This window comes from Genypterus blacodes, unplaced genomic scaffold, assembly GCF_046128005.1.
Source record: "Genypterus blacodes isolate CSIRO-AG114 ecotype Tasmania unplaced genomic scaffold, CSIRO-AGI_Gbla_v1 ptg000048l_1, whole genome shotgun sequence".
In the NCBI taxonomy this organism is placed as follows: Eukaryota; Metazoa; Chordata; class Actinopteri; order Ophidiiformes; family Ophidiidae; genus Genypterus; species Genypterus blacodes.
Window position 1 is genome coordinate 347606 of NW_027466861.1, and position 15614 is coordinate 363219.

Genomic DNA, 15614 nt, shown 5'->3' on the forward strand with positions numbered 1-15614 from the left:
AAAACAATATAATGATAAGCTGTAAATTAAATACAGAATATCATGGATAATATGGAAAAATACAGAAACAATGCAAGCTGCGATGGGAAAGACGAAGGTATATTTCCTCACAAGACAACATCCTCTTCCTACACCTCGTGCTTATCAAATCACCCATCGTGTGATTTACTCTCTTGACTCGGTGTGTGTGTGTGCGTGTCTGCGGTGATAACGCATGAAGCGACCGGCTGAGGGGCGGGGTCACACATGGGGTGAATTGAAAGGGGCGGGGCGTAGTCTAAAAATTACTCCATCCACTGAGCGCTTCCACGGCATCACTGTTAAAGAAGTCCGACCTGCTGCGTGGTGTTTCCTCACAGACTCCAACGGGAAAACAGCAATTTCGTTCTCATTTAGCGACAAAGTTCCGACATTAAGCTCAGCTCGGCGATGGCGAAAGGAGAAGGCGCAGAACAATACTCCAACGCCAGTTTATTGAACAAACCGCTCAGCCCGGATGGCATCAAGAAGGTGAGTCCATTCATTGACTGAATCCAGATTTAGTGTTCATTAGATACATTTAATCACCAGAGAGCCTAAACAAGTCGGACCTGCTTTGAATCGGTGTTGAGCTTGCGTTGGGAATGAATGAAGTGCTCCGAATAGTTGACATTTGATTGTAGTGAGTCAGAGTCGCGCCTCTACCTAGATATGCGTTTAAATCCCGCTTTTCTACGCGGGATTTAAACCCATATCTCCGAGGTGACTCAATAAATTCCCAATTTATCGATTTTTAGCGAATACGCGTAATAATTGTGGCTTTAACGTACCAAGCAACCGTCTTCTGAGCCCCTATATAGAGCATATACCGTATGTAAAGCAGCCTGTCCAACCCAGCCCTAGCTCTTGAACGTCACATGGTTAAATGAAACAAATGTGGTTTTATGCCATAAACCCGGACAGATTTATATATAAATAAGATTTTTCGTGTTCCTCTTTAGATGTATGGTCGTGTGTGACTTTCATGGACCCGCCCTCGTTAATTCAGACATTCTAATTGGCATAAAAGTAGTTAAATTAATTGCTAAATGCAGCTGGACCACTGTAGCTGTATCCCGAAAATCGATTTACGACGTAGGAATCAGTCGGTTCTTAATATAACGTGAGGTAGCTGGGTTGTATCGTTACAGCAATATCTTTTTATGATTCTGTCACCAAATAGGGGTTTGTAGTTTTTCAGTGCTGCGTTCAAGTGCTCCTCTCAAATTGATTGTCATGAGCGATAATTCGGTGATTTATTTTCACGTCAGCTGATGTTTGTTACCCGACACTGAATTCTTCTTTCGCCCGACACGTCATATTCTGTGAGAGAAAGATATTCTCTCACTTTCGCCGAGTTCAAGTGTGTTTCTGTTGTAATGGCTGAAATTCCGACTGTGCCTGAAGGCGCCGGCCGGCAGGCAAGGCGACGTGTCATACAGACTGAGGCAGCAGATCATTGTCACAATGCACGATCTTAGTTTTATTTACATTTCTATCTTCAATACTTACTGTTGTGACAAATCAAAAGTATTTAATACATGTGATTGCCGTATTGATTAAATATTTGTCACCCAGCGAACAGCAATCGGAGCGTTTTATCAGGGAGCAGTGATAAGTTATCATTAGTGGAAGCGCTGGTAGTACAGGTAGTAGTGTGGTTTCAGGCTGTGAAGGGGGCGTTACATTCTTTATGAGTGACTGGCAGACACTTCATCCCTCTGTGCGACAGTAGCACACACACATTCCAGCTACACCTATCGTAATATGCCTGATGGTAAAGCTCAGGTTGGTACACATTAGTTTGTAAGAAGGGGGAGGTGCATGAAAGTCGTCCGAGTGGATTCCTGCAGGAGTTAATATTGCAACTGTTGCACCCAATGCTTCATTTTAAACATCCCACTCTCCTTCTTGTCTCTATTGTGAGAGAATACGCCTGACAGGGTAAAGGTCTGAAGTATGATGCATGTGAGTTTGTGTTCACTCTCACAAAGACCCTGTTCAACACCAGCCATTGTGTTCTGTCACTACGGCTTGAATAATCACCACTGTTTTTAAGGCATCTCATTTCACTCACACAGCGTTGTGTCACGTAAACAAAGGCCTGGTTGGGTGTATCAACAAGATGAAGGCAGAGACCGGTTCATTTAGTTGTGGTGACACTGACGGTTTGTGCCATCGTATTCGGGGAAAGCTGAAAAGTGTGTGTGATTCAAGGACATGGAGTGCTGGCTGCCTTATCTGGAAGCAGCTGGCAATCCAGATAAAAACCAACGTGTTGTCAGGACGGCAGAGAGTAACAGCCGCATTTCTGTCGCTTGGTGACAGTGATATAAAATGGTTCTGTGTGGCAGGTTAGGCACTCTATTAGAATAGTCTTCAATAAATCTGTCAGGTGTAGAAATAATTACACTAGATGAGAATGGAAGAACGACCATGGGACAACTTAGACAAGAGGAGCACTTGTTAAAGACCAAGGCCGCCTTGCTTCCTCGCGGCCCCCTCGCCTCTGCCAAATACGCTTAACTTCTTGCCAGCTAAAGTCCATCTCTGCCTCTCAGGACTCTCTGACCATTAAGAAACGAGGTCACATTCCTCGTCAGGTACTTAGAGAAACGTTATTGTCCCAGTGAGAAACAGGGGTTGACAGGTTGGCGACGAAGAAAGGTGAGAACGTCGCCTATTTATAAACAGAGGTACCCTGTTAAAGATGAAGCTGCTGAATAGACCGGGACTATAATTACGATGACTTGGTCCCGCTAAAGTCCAAAAGCTTAAAAAGGCGCCAGGTCGGCGGCTGATGCTTAGCGCTGAGACTCTTAAAGTCCAGCTTATTTGTCACTACATCATCTGTATACAAAATGTTTCGTAAACCCTGGCTTGATTCTGATTGGTCGATTAACAATTTCTCTTGTTTTTTTTCCCTCTTTTTCCTCAGCGTGAGCACGCTAACAGGTTGTCGGTCTGCAGAAAGCTTTGCTATGCCATTGGTGGCGCTCCATACCAGATGACAGGATGTGCTCTGGGCTTCTTCCTGCAGATCTATCTCCTGGATGTGGCTCAGGTGAGTTACAAGGCCAAAACCCCACCACACACACACACACTGAAGCAATATGGGCTTTATTTGATTCATTTTGGAGATATTTAATATTCATTTACGAGGACCGAGGTAGGTTTGCATGGATCCATGTTGTGGATAGAACTGTGTTATACTATAGCAAGCTGGGAACTAACATGAGAAGGCACTTGGAAGGATGCCACAACTGCCACAACTTCCCCAAGAATGATGTCAGTGCTCTTGTTCACCTCTGAAGTTCCTCAAAATCTCAACTTTGAAATATCACTTTCGTATCGCTTTAAATGTCCCTCTTCATGAGCTAAAGATAGAAGGGCTGTGAATCCTCTGCCGTCTGTCCCGAGCCATGTGCCACTCTGTACCCTGAAAGCACATTTGATTAAGGCCACATTCAGGAGCTCCAACAACGGGGGCCATTGTCCTAAAAATGACAGGGTGGGGAAAAAGTTTTCTTTGCTTTGGTTTCACTTATTAACTCGATAATGGGGCTCAACTGTAACATCAAAAGGGCTTAAGCGAAGGGGGGGGGGCCGGGGCGGACACGGGGTCAGGGCGAAGCGAAGTGAGGGTGGACAGCGGCACGATTAGGAGGCGCTCACTTTAATGGGCTTTGACACTAATCTGTCGGCTGTGTGGCCAAGTCACCAGACTCCCGTGGTTTGACTCTGTGCGGCCCGGCGGCATCGGAGATTGAGGCGGCCGCCGGGCCAGGCAGCAGGCAAGCAGAGTGTACAGTACAGTGAGGAGGCCGCAGAGGCTCCTCTTCGCCGCACGGTGCCGGCCGAAGAGCTGCCAAGCGCTGACACTGCTCAGACGCGATGTCAACACGTATTCCATTTCGTAGTATTTGTCCGTACTGCGTTTTAAGGTCAAAAATATGAGTCAAAGCGTAAACACGGACAGAAATAACAGGACTCGGCTGTTTGCAGAATAAATCGGGGGCACAGAGGAGAGTCGGAGTGGCGAGGAAATGGGTGAGGGGGCGCCTGTGAAGTTTGAACGCCTGAATCAATCCATCTCCTGCAGCGATCGTACAGATGTGGAAATCCTGCTAAAGTCCTGGATTTGAGAAATAGTTCTTCCCCAGGCTCCGAAAAGTCACGGCAAACCAAGGAACACATGACATTTGATGGATTTGGAAAGATAGTTTTAATCGTACATGTTCATGTTGATGCGTGTCACCATAGTAACGCAGCCTGTCACCTGAGAATGCAACAATATGGATTTTAGTTTGCTGTTACAAACTATGCCACCCGATGTGTGTGTGTGTGTGTGTGTGTGTGTGTGTTTCCTGTGTTTCTTGTATGTGGAATGACGCGTCTCGACCTGTTTTATTGACCTGGTTGTGTGTGTGTGTGCCGCCAAGCTTCCTCTCACTCGTTGGTGTCTTTCCGTTCTCACAGCTGGATCCCTTCTATGCCTCCATCATCCTGTTCGTGGGCAGAGCCTGGGACGCCGTCACCGACCCCACCGTGGGCTTCCTGGTCTCCCGCACCCCATGGACGCGCTTCGGACGCATGCTCCCCTGGTACGTCCCGGCTCCCTCCCCCCCCCCGTAATCCCACATGGGGTCTCGGCCCTTAAAAAAACCGTTCCCGTGACCCTGCGGATAAAAGCCAACCCACACATAATCAGCAATTCCAAAGGAAGATATTTGAAATTCCCTTTTTATAGGAGGCTATCACGTGCGAGGCCTGGTGAGTCAGAGCTCAGTGGAAGATTTTCCTGCGGTGGCGTGAGCCTTTGGCGGGGGGGGGGGGGGGGGGAGGGGCTGTGGATGTCCTGACTGCAGCGTCACCAGAGAGCTACTAGGGGTCATGCTGATGCAACAAGAGGCGAACAATTACTGCCGTGCCGCTTCCGCCCTTGCTCACACATGGCGTACATACATTCCAGCTCCCTCCACTGTACACACACACACACACACACACACACACACACACACACACACACACAAAATGTATGGTATTTTACTACAAGCCGCATCATAGTCAAATCTTCCTCTGTAGCAGCTTTTAAGTGCGGGTTCAAGCTCCACTGCGACAGATTTAGACAAAATATCGTTTCACTCAGGCAGGTGTGTGTGTGTGTGTGTGTGTGTGTTTGTTTGTGCTGCTGCTGCTGGACTTCCCACAGCTCGCCCTTTTGACATGGCAGTGACAAATATAACTCCGTCCGCTTACACCTCGCCAGCATCCCTCCGCCTGAGAGAAATTCCTCTAGACAACAAGAGATTTGTGCCTTGTGTTCTTGAACTTGGATGATTCAACCTTTTCTTTGTGATCTCAGCTCAGTAGGTTGAGGTAATCAGCAACTACGCTTACATGCTGTTACGATGAAGTAACCAGAGAGCTGCAGACGTATGATCATTCAACTTCCTCCACAGGTGCAGGAGCCTCTTATTCTGCTTGTGTCCTCAGGCCGATCAGTCACAACATCTGGCTGCAAAGGAGAGATTTTGGAGCGACGCAACGCACAATGCGGAGCGTGCGTGCGGGTGGGGGCGTTGTCTCAGAGCAGTCAAACTTGTCGGCAAGCGCAATGGCGAGAGCAGAAACAGGGCGAAGGCAACCAGCTGATAGAAGTAGAAAGACTGGTGTGATTAGTGTGGCCTCGCTGGTGTGAAGGAGAGCTCTGCACCCATGCTTTAAAGGGTGCAGTAGTTAAATTGATAAGTGCCGCAGGGATTGACTTACTGCACCCTGGGCTCTGCTGAGAAGGGTGTGTAGCACGTCCATACTGAGATATAGGTATTTAAATACAACCTCCAGAGAGTTTCCGGGTGTGATCGTCTCCACCGGGGACCCGAGCGCTCGCCCCTCAGCGCTCTCCCGCGGGTTAAAACCTGCACGATTTTTAATTGGAACACAAAGGAACTCCGGTTGTGTTCAGCTATTGTGGTTGAGCAACAGCAGTTTTGCAAACGCCAGATGTCTTCACATGCAATGAAACTTGCGAGCGTTACAAATGTGTAATCGGCCCCAGATCATTCAGGGTGAGAGCGAGCTTAGATTCTGTGAGCCGCACCTCCTGGAAGAGCAAAACAAAAGGGGGAGAAAAGGGAGCGCAGCCCCGTGTTCCCTTGCTGCCTTTGACTCCCAAGTTATTCACAATTTAAATATTCTCTTGTGTTTATATTGTTGCATTTTGAAGCCTCTATGGGTTGGCTTAGGGTGTGTGTGTGTTCACGCTGCACTGACGTATGGAGGGACACTCATATGTGGGTCACGCTGGATGCCGCGGGCTTTACACGGGTTCCGCCCTCCTCCATATGTTGTCGGAATCATCAGGAAAAAAGATGGTGGAGCGATTGCCTGTACGATCAGGCTCAGGAATGAAACAGCGAGGAGGAGAAAACACTCCAGGCAGGGAAGACGAGGGCGGCTGCTGCTGCGACGGCCCCTCCCCCTCTTGTCAGAAGCGCTGTGTTTTAGGATGTGCGGGGGAGGGGTGAAGAGTAGAGGCGGCGCTCCGATTGGTCCAGCCTCGGAACACACCACCACTGCCAGCCAATGGCGCGTCGGTGGCTGGGTTTTAAACGCGTCTGAGGAATCCGGGGAGGTTACTGGAGTTCAAGGAAGGCACAAGCGGCTGTGAATGAGTTTTTGTGCCGCAGCAGACGCGAGTGGCAGACAGGTTTCATTTCCCAGCATGCATCGGGGGGATTGACTTTAAAATCAGGCCTCTAAACCTCCTCATCGTTCATTTATTAGTATTTACTATTTGATAGATTTGTTGACGATGATCTGACAGAATAGTATATAGATTTGATGAGCCCCTTTGTTTATCATGATGTTAAAGCTGTCACAGATCATATTACTTCAGCCACCTTTGGCATCCTAATGCTGAACATCTGCTGTCACCAGATAACACAGATACACAGATAATGTCACAGCTACAGTCACAGTTGCTATTTCAGAGCAAATTGAAATCTGACGCCAGGACGTGTGGGTGTGGATACTCTGGGACAGTTATAAAAGAGGAAGCAAGAGCAAGTCCCTCACACACACACGTGGTGACTGATCAGCTCGTTGTATAATTCAATATTGACATATGAGGGAAGATTAAAGCCCACAGGTTGAAAGTTGCTGATGGCTTTGTGGTTTAGAATCCCTTTGAGCAAGGCACTGACGCTAACTGAAGCTGTGCCTTTGCGGATTCATTGGAGTATTGCGTGGCAGAACGTTACGCTGTTTGAATATGCAAATTAGCACAACAATAGCTTTATGACTCGGGGTGACTTCATATCCTGTCTGAGGAGGATGAATCACCTGCTGATGTCACAAGAGCCCCTCTGGCTGCTTCCTGTCACACATAAGCACATTCACAAGCTGTCTGATTGGCCAGCGTCCCATCTCAGGGGAAAAGGGGGGGCGGGGCAGGAAGTGACCGCACACATCCTGATCCCCCGGCTGTGTTTCCCTACACAACCTGACGTCACGGTGCGATTCCTAAGGAAGCAGCCCAGAATTCCATGGATGCTTTCAACGCACAGAATGCATGGAATGAGATGTTCCTAGTAGAAGTTCCATTCTTCCCTCTGTCGGACTCGTGGCACAGTTTTCCAACACACCCGAGGCATGGTTATGTGATGAAGGCGTCTTCATCTCCTGTCTCTACATGCAAGTATGAACATCTCTCTGTGAAATCTGCCTCGGGCCCCGTCAGACTTTAGTTCAGCTCTGCAAAAACAAACAAACCTTTTGATTCTATCACGTCCAACTCATCTCAAGTTATTGCAAGAACCGGTTGTTCTAGCGCCATCATCAGGGCGGTTGATGTTTCCTGTTCTGCATCTGTACTGAGGTCACATGTCCAGCATCCCAATGGTTTTCTTCCCTGGCTCTTGTTTGTTGTTGTTCTTGTTTCACTGAAATCCGTGTGTTACATGTTTGGGTAATCCTGCTCAGAAACAAACAAACAAATAACACCTAACCTTCCTGGCCGAGGACACGACATGATGTAACTCGTTAACTCAGAGCGCCAAACGTCCAAACAGTGGGCGCACTGTGGAGTATCTGGCCAACCCGTGAAAAGGGGGAGATTCACTGGTAATGGAGACCGAGTTCATTCTGTAACAAGTGGCCCCTCTCGGCACACAGGCGCCTTGTTTACAGACTCATGGCAGCGGGTTGATGCTTTCGGTCTGTTGTTGTTGTTGTTGTTGTGGTTTCCTCACGTGGTTTCCTTCTGCGTCCCTCTGCAGGATCATGGTGTCCACTCCCTTCGCCGTGCTGGCCTATTTCCTCATATGGTTCGTTCCCCCGTTTGAGGATGGCAAAGTGCTGTGGTACCTCTTCTTCTACTGCTCCTTCCAAACCCTTCAGACTGTGAGTACACACACACACACACACTCCTAATGAATGCTCCCTTGTTCCTTACATCCAAAATGCACATGTGGAAATCCAACGTTTCTCCAGTGGCCTCTTTGCAGGCCGGCTTGTACCTCCTGTCTGGTACAGTGTGTACGTGTACGCAATGTTTGATTACAAAATAGAAAAATAGGTTTAATTTTAAGGTTTTGAATCCTTTCCTTTGTTGCGTCGTTCCCAAAGTCTTCACTGACACAACCGTGTAGGATGAGTGTGTCTCCTGCTCGTCCTTTTTTCAATCCCACCCGTAATGATGTCACCACTTTTTTTTTAAAGAGACAGTAACTAAATTGGCCTGTTTTCACTCAGTGGGCAGAGAAGAAGTTGATATGTTTACACACAAATGGTAAGGTGGAAATGACCAAAACGATCCTCATCCTCCTCCTCTTCTTCTTCTACTCCTTCTTCTCTGACAGTGCTTCCATGTGCCGTACTCCGCCCTCACCATGTTCATCAGCACCGAGCAGAAGGAGCGAGACTCGGCCACAGCGTACAGTGAGTATTGTACTTTAACACTCTGGAGTAATCGGACGCCATCAGTGTGTGCGTGCGAGGTATTTATCAGCGTCCCGTGTCTCTCCGCCCCTCAGGGATGACGGTGGAGGTTCTGGGCACGGTGCTGGGCACGGCCATCCAGGGTCAGATCGTGGGCATGGCCAACGCTCCCTGCCTCCCTGTGCCCGGTCTGGACCTGGAGGAGCTCGGCAACTCCTCCCTGCTCAACGCCACCGAGCCTGTCATCTCCCTGGAGCACACGGTAAACACACACACACACACACGCACACGCACAAATTTGTTGATGTATTCGTCACATCGATGCTCGCCGACCAACAGATACCTTTACTAACGTTAAGGGTGTGTGTGTCCCTGATAGAAAGTGGCCTACATGATCGCTTCCGGTGTCATCTGTGTGATCTACATCCTCTGTGCCATTGTGGTTTCCTGCGGCGTCAGAGAGCAGAAAGGTGAGGAGTTCATCCCTCCAAACAAAACGGCCTTCACATCCTCAGACGGCGTCTCTGGCTCTCGATGAAAACGTGCGGCGAACGCCCCCGTCTAATGGAGTTATACACGCTGATCAGACGCACTCATGTGACGTTCCCTCAGACCACAGAGGCTTTGGTTAGATGAGGAACCTTGTGACCGGCGGTGACACTTTCTGATGTCAGCAGGCTCCTCGTGAAGCTCTGTGTGTCTGTGGAAACTCCCCATGAATTTGCGTGTAACCTTTTCCCGTCGTTTGGTCCCCTCTCTTCCTCCCTCCAGAGTCCAGCCGCCCCAGATCGGAGCCCATGTCTTTCTTCCAGGGGATCCGGCTGGTGATGGGGCACGGACCTTACACCAAACTGGTCATGGTGTTTCTCTTCACCTCGCTGGGCTTCATGGTGAGTAGAGACGCACGCCTCCAATCACAGCAGGTGTTCCAGAAAACGTTTCAATTGAAAGTGTAAGAACTTCGAGTTCGTCAAACAGGTGTAGCTTGTTTGACGAACTCATTTGATTGTCTTTTAATGAACAAGAAACACATGTTTACTTCGTGCCTTCCTAAGGTGTGTGTGTGTGTGTGTGTGTGTGTGTGTGTGTGTGTGTGTGTGTGTGTGTGTGTGTGTGTGTGTGTGTGTGTGTGTGTGTGTGTGTGTGTGTGTGTGTGTGTGTGTGTGTGTGTGTGTGTGTGTGTGTGTGTGTGTGTGTGTGTGTGTGTGTGTGTGTGTGTGTGTGTGTGTGTGTGTGTGTTGTAAAACTTGACTGACTTTCACTTTTCCTGTCTTGCAGCTCCTGGAAGGAAATTTTGCTCTGTTCTGCAGCTACACACTCGGCTTCAGAAACGACTTCCAGAACATTCTCCTGCTCATCATGGTGAGTGTACACACACACATACACACACACACACACATTCACGGACATACTGTAGGTGCACCGTTCCCATGGTTCTGACAACGTTCTCTCATTTCTGTGGCATAATTTAGCTTCAAGGACAAAAGCGTTCCCCTCCCACCGTCGCCACATAAATTAAGTCCAATTCCAAGGCCTGTCTGTCCCCCAGTGAGACAGCGGCGTCTCCTAGCTGCTAATGTCCATGATGTGTGTGTGTGTGTGTGTCCTGCCAGTCCCTGCCTGCTCTCCTTGAATGCCACCCCGTTCCCACAGACAGGCCAAGGTGCCACAGCAAAGCGCTTAATCTGCTAATCCCGTCGCCGACCAGACGTTTGCTTTCCCAAGAACGGCTCCGGTATTAAAGCCAATGAATGAATTGGAAGTGCCACTGTACGAGCGGGGCGGAGGGGGGGGGGGGGGAGGAGCCACGGGAAGGCGAGGAGAGGAGGTGCGGGTGGGCGAGGGCGAAGAGATTACCTGCTTTGATCCTTTGCTTTATGGAAAGTATTACGGAGGCGTTAGGAATGACCTCTTGTCAAGTCCGGCTCATTAATTTAGCGAGAACCCTGATGCTCATGTGAGCGCCCGTGTGAAGACGAGAAGAAGAAGAATTAGGTGATGTTAACCAATAAAATGCTGCAGGTGAGGAGTGTAAACCTGGTAACTCATTGTACGTAGCTGTGGTGGAATAACGACTATTCCACAATGTTTGCGACCCGTTGTAAAAAGAGGAAGTTTAACTACATCATGCAGGATATAACATCGTCTCCACTGGCTCCATTTTTAGATTGCAGTGGGAGGTTTGATGAAGACAATAAATGCTCGTAATGATGATGATGGTGGTGTCATCCAGGAAGTAGCGGTATACTAAAAAAGGAAGTGAAGCAATAATGCGTATTTCTTCAAAAGTGAGAAACCACAAGAGAGTTATGAGAAAAGTACGGTTCCACGCCGGGGTTCATCTCCTCCCCCCCCGTATTGTCTTTCACACGCTCCGCTGTGATTGGCTGTGTGTGTGTGTGTGTGTGTGTGTGTGTGTGTGTGTGTGTGTGTGTGTGTGTGTGTGTGTGTGTGTGTGTGTGTGTGTGTGTGTGTGTGTGTGTGTGTGTGTGTGTGTGTGTGTGTGTGTGTGTGTGTGTGTGTGTGTGTGTGTGTGTGTGTGTGTGGTTTTGTCTCAGGGGTCTCGGTCACACGTATATGGACCCTGTAGAGGGTTTCGGTCCATGTTTCGTTTGGCGTTTGGTCAGCTGGTTAACCAGGCTCTCTCTCCTCTCTCTCTCTGTGTTTCCCCTCCAGCTCTCCGCAACTCTGGCCATCCCCTTCTGGCAGTGGTTCCTGACCCGCTTCGGCAAGAAGACGGCGGTTTACGTTGGCAGCCTGGTAAGAGCCGCGGTCACGTTTCAGCGCCGCATACTCGCTGAGACTGACGGGACCAAGTGTTGCTTGGTCCCGTCAGTCTGGGCGTCAGCTGCTTTGACACGACGCCCGCGTTTGAAGGCGTTGGCGCCACCTGTAGGCCCAGCCATGGTTGGTGACTGTGTGTGTGTGTGTTTGTCTCTCCAGACTGTGGTTCCCTTCATGATCCTGGTGGTGTGTTTGAAGAGTAACCTGTACGTCACCTACGTCGTCTCCTTCGCCTCCGGGGTCGGAGTGGCTGCAGCCTTCCTGTTGCCCTGGTAACACTCCTTTCATATATACAGTATATATTTCATTATTTTATTTCTCTTATTTATTTTTCTAATTTAACTGTAATGCAGTTTTGTGAGAGTTCTGATACTGAATCGTCGCCTAAACAACAGACTGGAATCGTCCAATTGCATGCTCGGCACTCAGGCCCCTCCCCCTCTTTGTCTCTCAGGTCGATGCTGCCAGATGTCGTCGATGATTTCAAGGTGCAGAACCCCGACTCCACCGGACACGAGGCCCTCTTCTACTCCTTCTACGTCTTTTTCACCAAGTTCGCCTCCGGAGTCTCACTGGGCGTGTCCACGCTCAGCCTAGAGTGAGTGCTCACACACACACGCGCACGCGCACGCGCACATGCACACGCACACACACTCAGCTCATGGTGAAAGTATGTGGGGGAGGTCAGTTGGTGTGACACACTCGCACAAAGCAAAGAAAGGCACGATGTCGGACTAAACCAAATCTCCCAGCATGCAAATCCCACATCAAAGCACATCACGCCACTGTGGCCTAATTAGGTTAAGTACAGTTGTGTGTGTGTGTGTGTGTGTGTGTGTGTGTGTGTTTGAGGAGCATAGGAGTTTAGTGTGGTGACGTTCACTCTCTGAGGCCTGTGTGTTGAGTTTCTTCTTCTTCTTCTTCCTCCCCTGTAGCTTTGCGGGCTACATCACTCGCGGCTGCTCTCAGCCCAAGGAGGTGGACTTAACCCTGAAGGTTCTGGTCTCGGCGGCTCCCATCGTCCTCATCCTGATCGGCCTGGTCATACTCTTCTTCTACCCCATCGACGAGGAGCGGAGGCAAGGCAACCGCAAGCTGCTGCAAGAAATGCGGTAAGCAGGCGAGCGTAGAGCCAAAACCCCCCCTTGCCCACGGGCCCACGGGCAAGGCACATTATGAGGGATGGGTCCAGTCGTCTGTGTGTCCCGAGGGTTCCATTCCTTCCAATAATTTTCAGAAATAACAAATAAGTTCCCTTTTTTTAAAGTGATAGTGAGTCCATTTGAAACCCAGCCTCACATTCCTGAGTGAAGCTGAACTCTGTGCTCTCCTCTGCAGGGACAGTGAGGCGGATTCAGACACCGACTCCACAGAACTGAACAACATGGTCTGAGGTGCTTCGATGGAAGCTCCTGGACCAAGCGACTGGCTGCTGGCTTTGCGCCGGGTTGCGACCAAACCATCGGGAGCCCGGCGCCAGACCTGCCATGGTCAGCAACGGCGCCGAACTTGATTTCCCCCCTTCCCCCCGACGCTGCCGTGCTGAGGCCTTCGTCATCACAGCTCTGCTGCCATCTGCAGTCTCAGTGTTTCAGTCAGACCTCAGACCAGCCTCACTCTGAGCTGTGGACTGCAAAAACTTTTTTTTTGTTTTCTAAAGAATGGTCTTTGCACAAAATGTTAAAATGTGAGAACGCTCTCTCTCTCTCTCTCTCTCTCTCTCTCTATCTCTCTATCTCTCTCTCTCTCCTCTCCGCTGCCATCAGAGCGGCGCTCCTGGTCAGACCCGGACGGTTTCCATCTCGTGTATGTTCCCGCATCACAAGGCAAACTTGAAACCTAACCACGGGGAGAGAAACGTGGAACTATTAACGCCTTAATTTCAGAGCCGTGGCTTTTCAGCCAGTTTGCGGAAACGTTTCTCCCCGTGTTCGATTGCGTGACAAACTGTTCTTTTTGACAGCAGTGTGTTTTTCTACCAGAATCAACTGCGGTTTGATATTGAGCTCTTTTGTACTGTAGTTTCTCCTGGCACTTAGTTTACAGACACGCCTTGGTTGGGACAGATTGCGTCCGTCTTCTGGCATTCCCATCCCGTTTTTTTTTCCCAAAGAGACGGCGTTCATGAGATTTACCTCCCGCCATAGCACTCAAACCACTACAGCAGTTAACACGGTTAATTTGCACAGGGAACGGCGACGTTCATCCAGACTTTATTACGTTATTTATGCCATAGCTACTGAAGAGCAGAGAAGAAGAAGAAGAGGGAGTCTTCTCTGGCAGCGCTTTGACTTCACACTGAGCAGAACTGTGAATGCATCTGGTACTAATTTAGCGCTTTTCTTTATTTAAAGAGATATTTATTAGTTTTGATTTTACTGTTATGTTGCTGCAAAGTCAGTATTTAAGTCTATTTAAGCCCTGTGAGGTCGTTAGGACAAGAGTTAAATTGAGAATGAAGGAGATTTCGAAAAGACAAACTGGGAGAAGCGTGATGTGTGCGGACGGTCGGGCGGGGGAGTTCATTTTTTAAAACATTCGCACACCTTTTTAATGCACGTTGCCACGGCTACCGTTTACACTCAGTATGCATGCCAACAAAAGGGAAGCACAGAACAGTGAAATAAAGTGATGCGCGGATGATGATGTGAGCTTCTTCGTCGTCTCCCTTGGGTGTTTTTTTTGGAATGTTTTTTTGTGTGTGTGGGTTTGTGTGTTTGTAAGTGGGACAACCAGCAACTTTTGTGATCATCTCAGTCCGTGTGATGAAAATTAGGATTGTCCTGTTTCCTATCCGTTGGTATGGGAATTGAATACATACGGTGCGATATGTTATACATACTGTTTCATCTCCAACTAGTGTTGATTCTGAACACAAGGGGGCGCCTCTTTCCTCTGCGTCTTTCGCCGTCGATCCCCGCGTTGGCGCGTTTCCTTTTTCTGTGGGAGGCCGTCAACGCGGTGACGTTCCCGCCCCGCCGCACCCCCCGTGTACATCCTGTAAATGTCTCATCTGTTTTATTTTGTCACTGTATTTTCCTTTTTATGGGATCATCAGTGATTTTCCCTCGTGACTCTTGAGGCTGCTGCCAAACGTGTTTAATCCCACAGGGACATGCAAGCCTTGTGTACACGCCTCCTGTGCATATGTATATAGTGTATGTAAACCTGTACATATCTTTGATATTTGTCTGCATTGATGATGAACTGATGTACACTGATGTACTGTAGCTATTTAAGGAAAAATGGTGAACTGAAAAGATTGTTAATAAATACTAATTGATAAGTGTACTGTGAATGAGATGTGGCTGTTAATTGTTTGAGTGACTTTGACCCACTATTTACAATAAATAACTCCTCAAAGGTATGTGGAGCAGCAGGAGACTGAATAATTGAACCCAAATCAATCTAAATCTATTCACGAAACACTTACTGGTAAACATGAGTTTGCTGTTTATATTGTTACAAAAGAAATAATTTGTGAAATCCCATGGAATCTTATAAATCCAGTTGGATTTGCAGCTCAATGCTGCCACCCTGTGTTCATTTATTTTATAGCACAATGAGCTTAAATTAACCTCTGACCTTATACTTCCAACACACACTGTGATGACATTATGAACAATATAACCAGCATCATTACAGAGCAATTAATGTCTGGAACACCTTGTGTAGACACTTTTGGTCAGCCATAATAACACAATGATCAGAGAAAAAAGAGGCAAATCACTGTGGATGCATATTTGTGTCTCTGCGGTGTGTCGATTAAAGATGCTCTCCAGCTGGGCACAGTGTCACAGCTGACATGTGGACCAAACCAAGCTCAGCACATTCACACACAAACATAAACCTTGCTCCATAGATACTTA

At 48.4% G+C, this 15614-nt stretch overlaps 1 protein-coding gene across 1 annotated transcript; it reads left to right on the top strand.

The window, feature by feature from the left end:
- The first annotated feature begins 305 nt into the window (after window positions 1-305).
- mfsd2ab (MFSD2 lysolipid transporter A, lysophospholipid b) lies at window positions 306-15043 on the top strand. Its single transcript, XM_076149762.1, has 14 exons — window positions 306-510; window positions 2957-3082; window positions 4498-4622; window positions 8301-8424; window positions 8883-8961; window positions 9057-9223; window positions 9341-9431; window positions 9733-9851; window positions 10240-10323; window positions 11638-11721; window positions 11905-12017; window positions 12200-12343; window positions 12681-12857; window positions 13084-15043. Exons 1-14 carry the CDS (start codon window positions 430-432, stop codon window positions 13136-13138), a joined length of 1569 nt encoding a protein of 522 aa, XP_076005877.1. The 5' UTR covers window positions 306-429; the 3' UTR covers window positions 13139-15043.
- Window positions 15044-15614: the final 571 nt, after the last annotated feature.

Bases quoted from the DNA above. Each gene is read 5' to 3' on its own strand.
- mfsd2ab (XM_076149762.1), top strand. From the start codon at position 430: ATGGCGAAAGGAGAAGGCGCAGAACAATACTCCAACGCCAGTTTATTG. The intron at 4,623-8,300 runs GTACGTCCCGGC...GTCCCTCTGCAG, and splicing joins TTCGGACGCATGCTCCCCTG to GATCATGGTGTCCACTCCCT. The intron at 9,432-9,732 runs GTGAGGAGTTCA...TCCTCCCTCCAG, and splicing joins CGGCGTCAGAGAGCAGAAAG to AGTCCAGCCGCCCCAGATCG.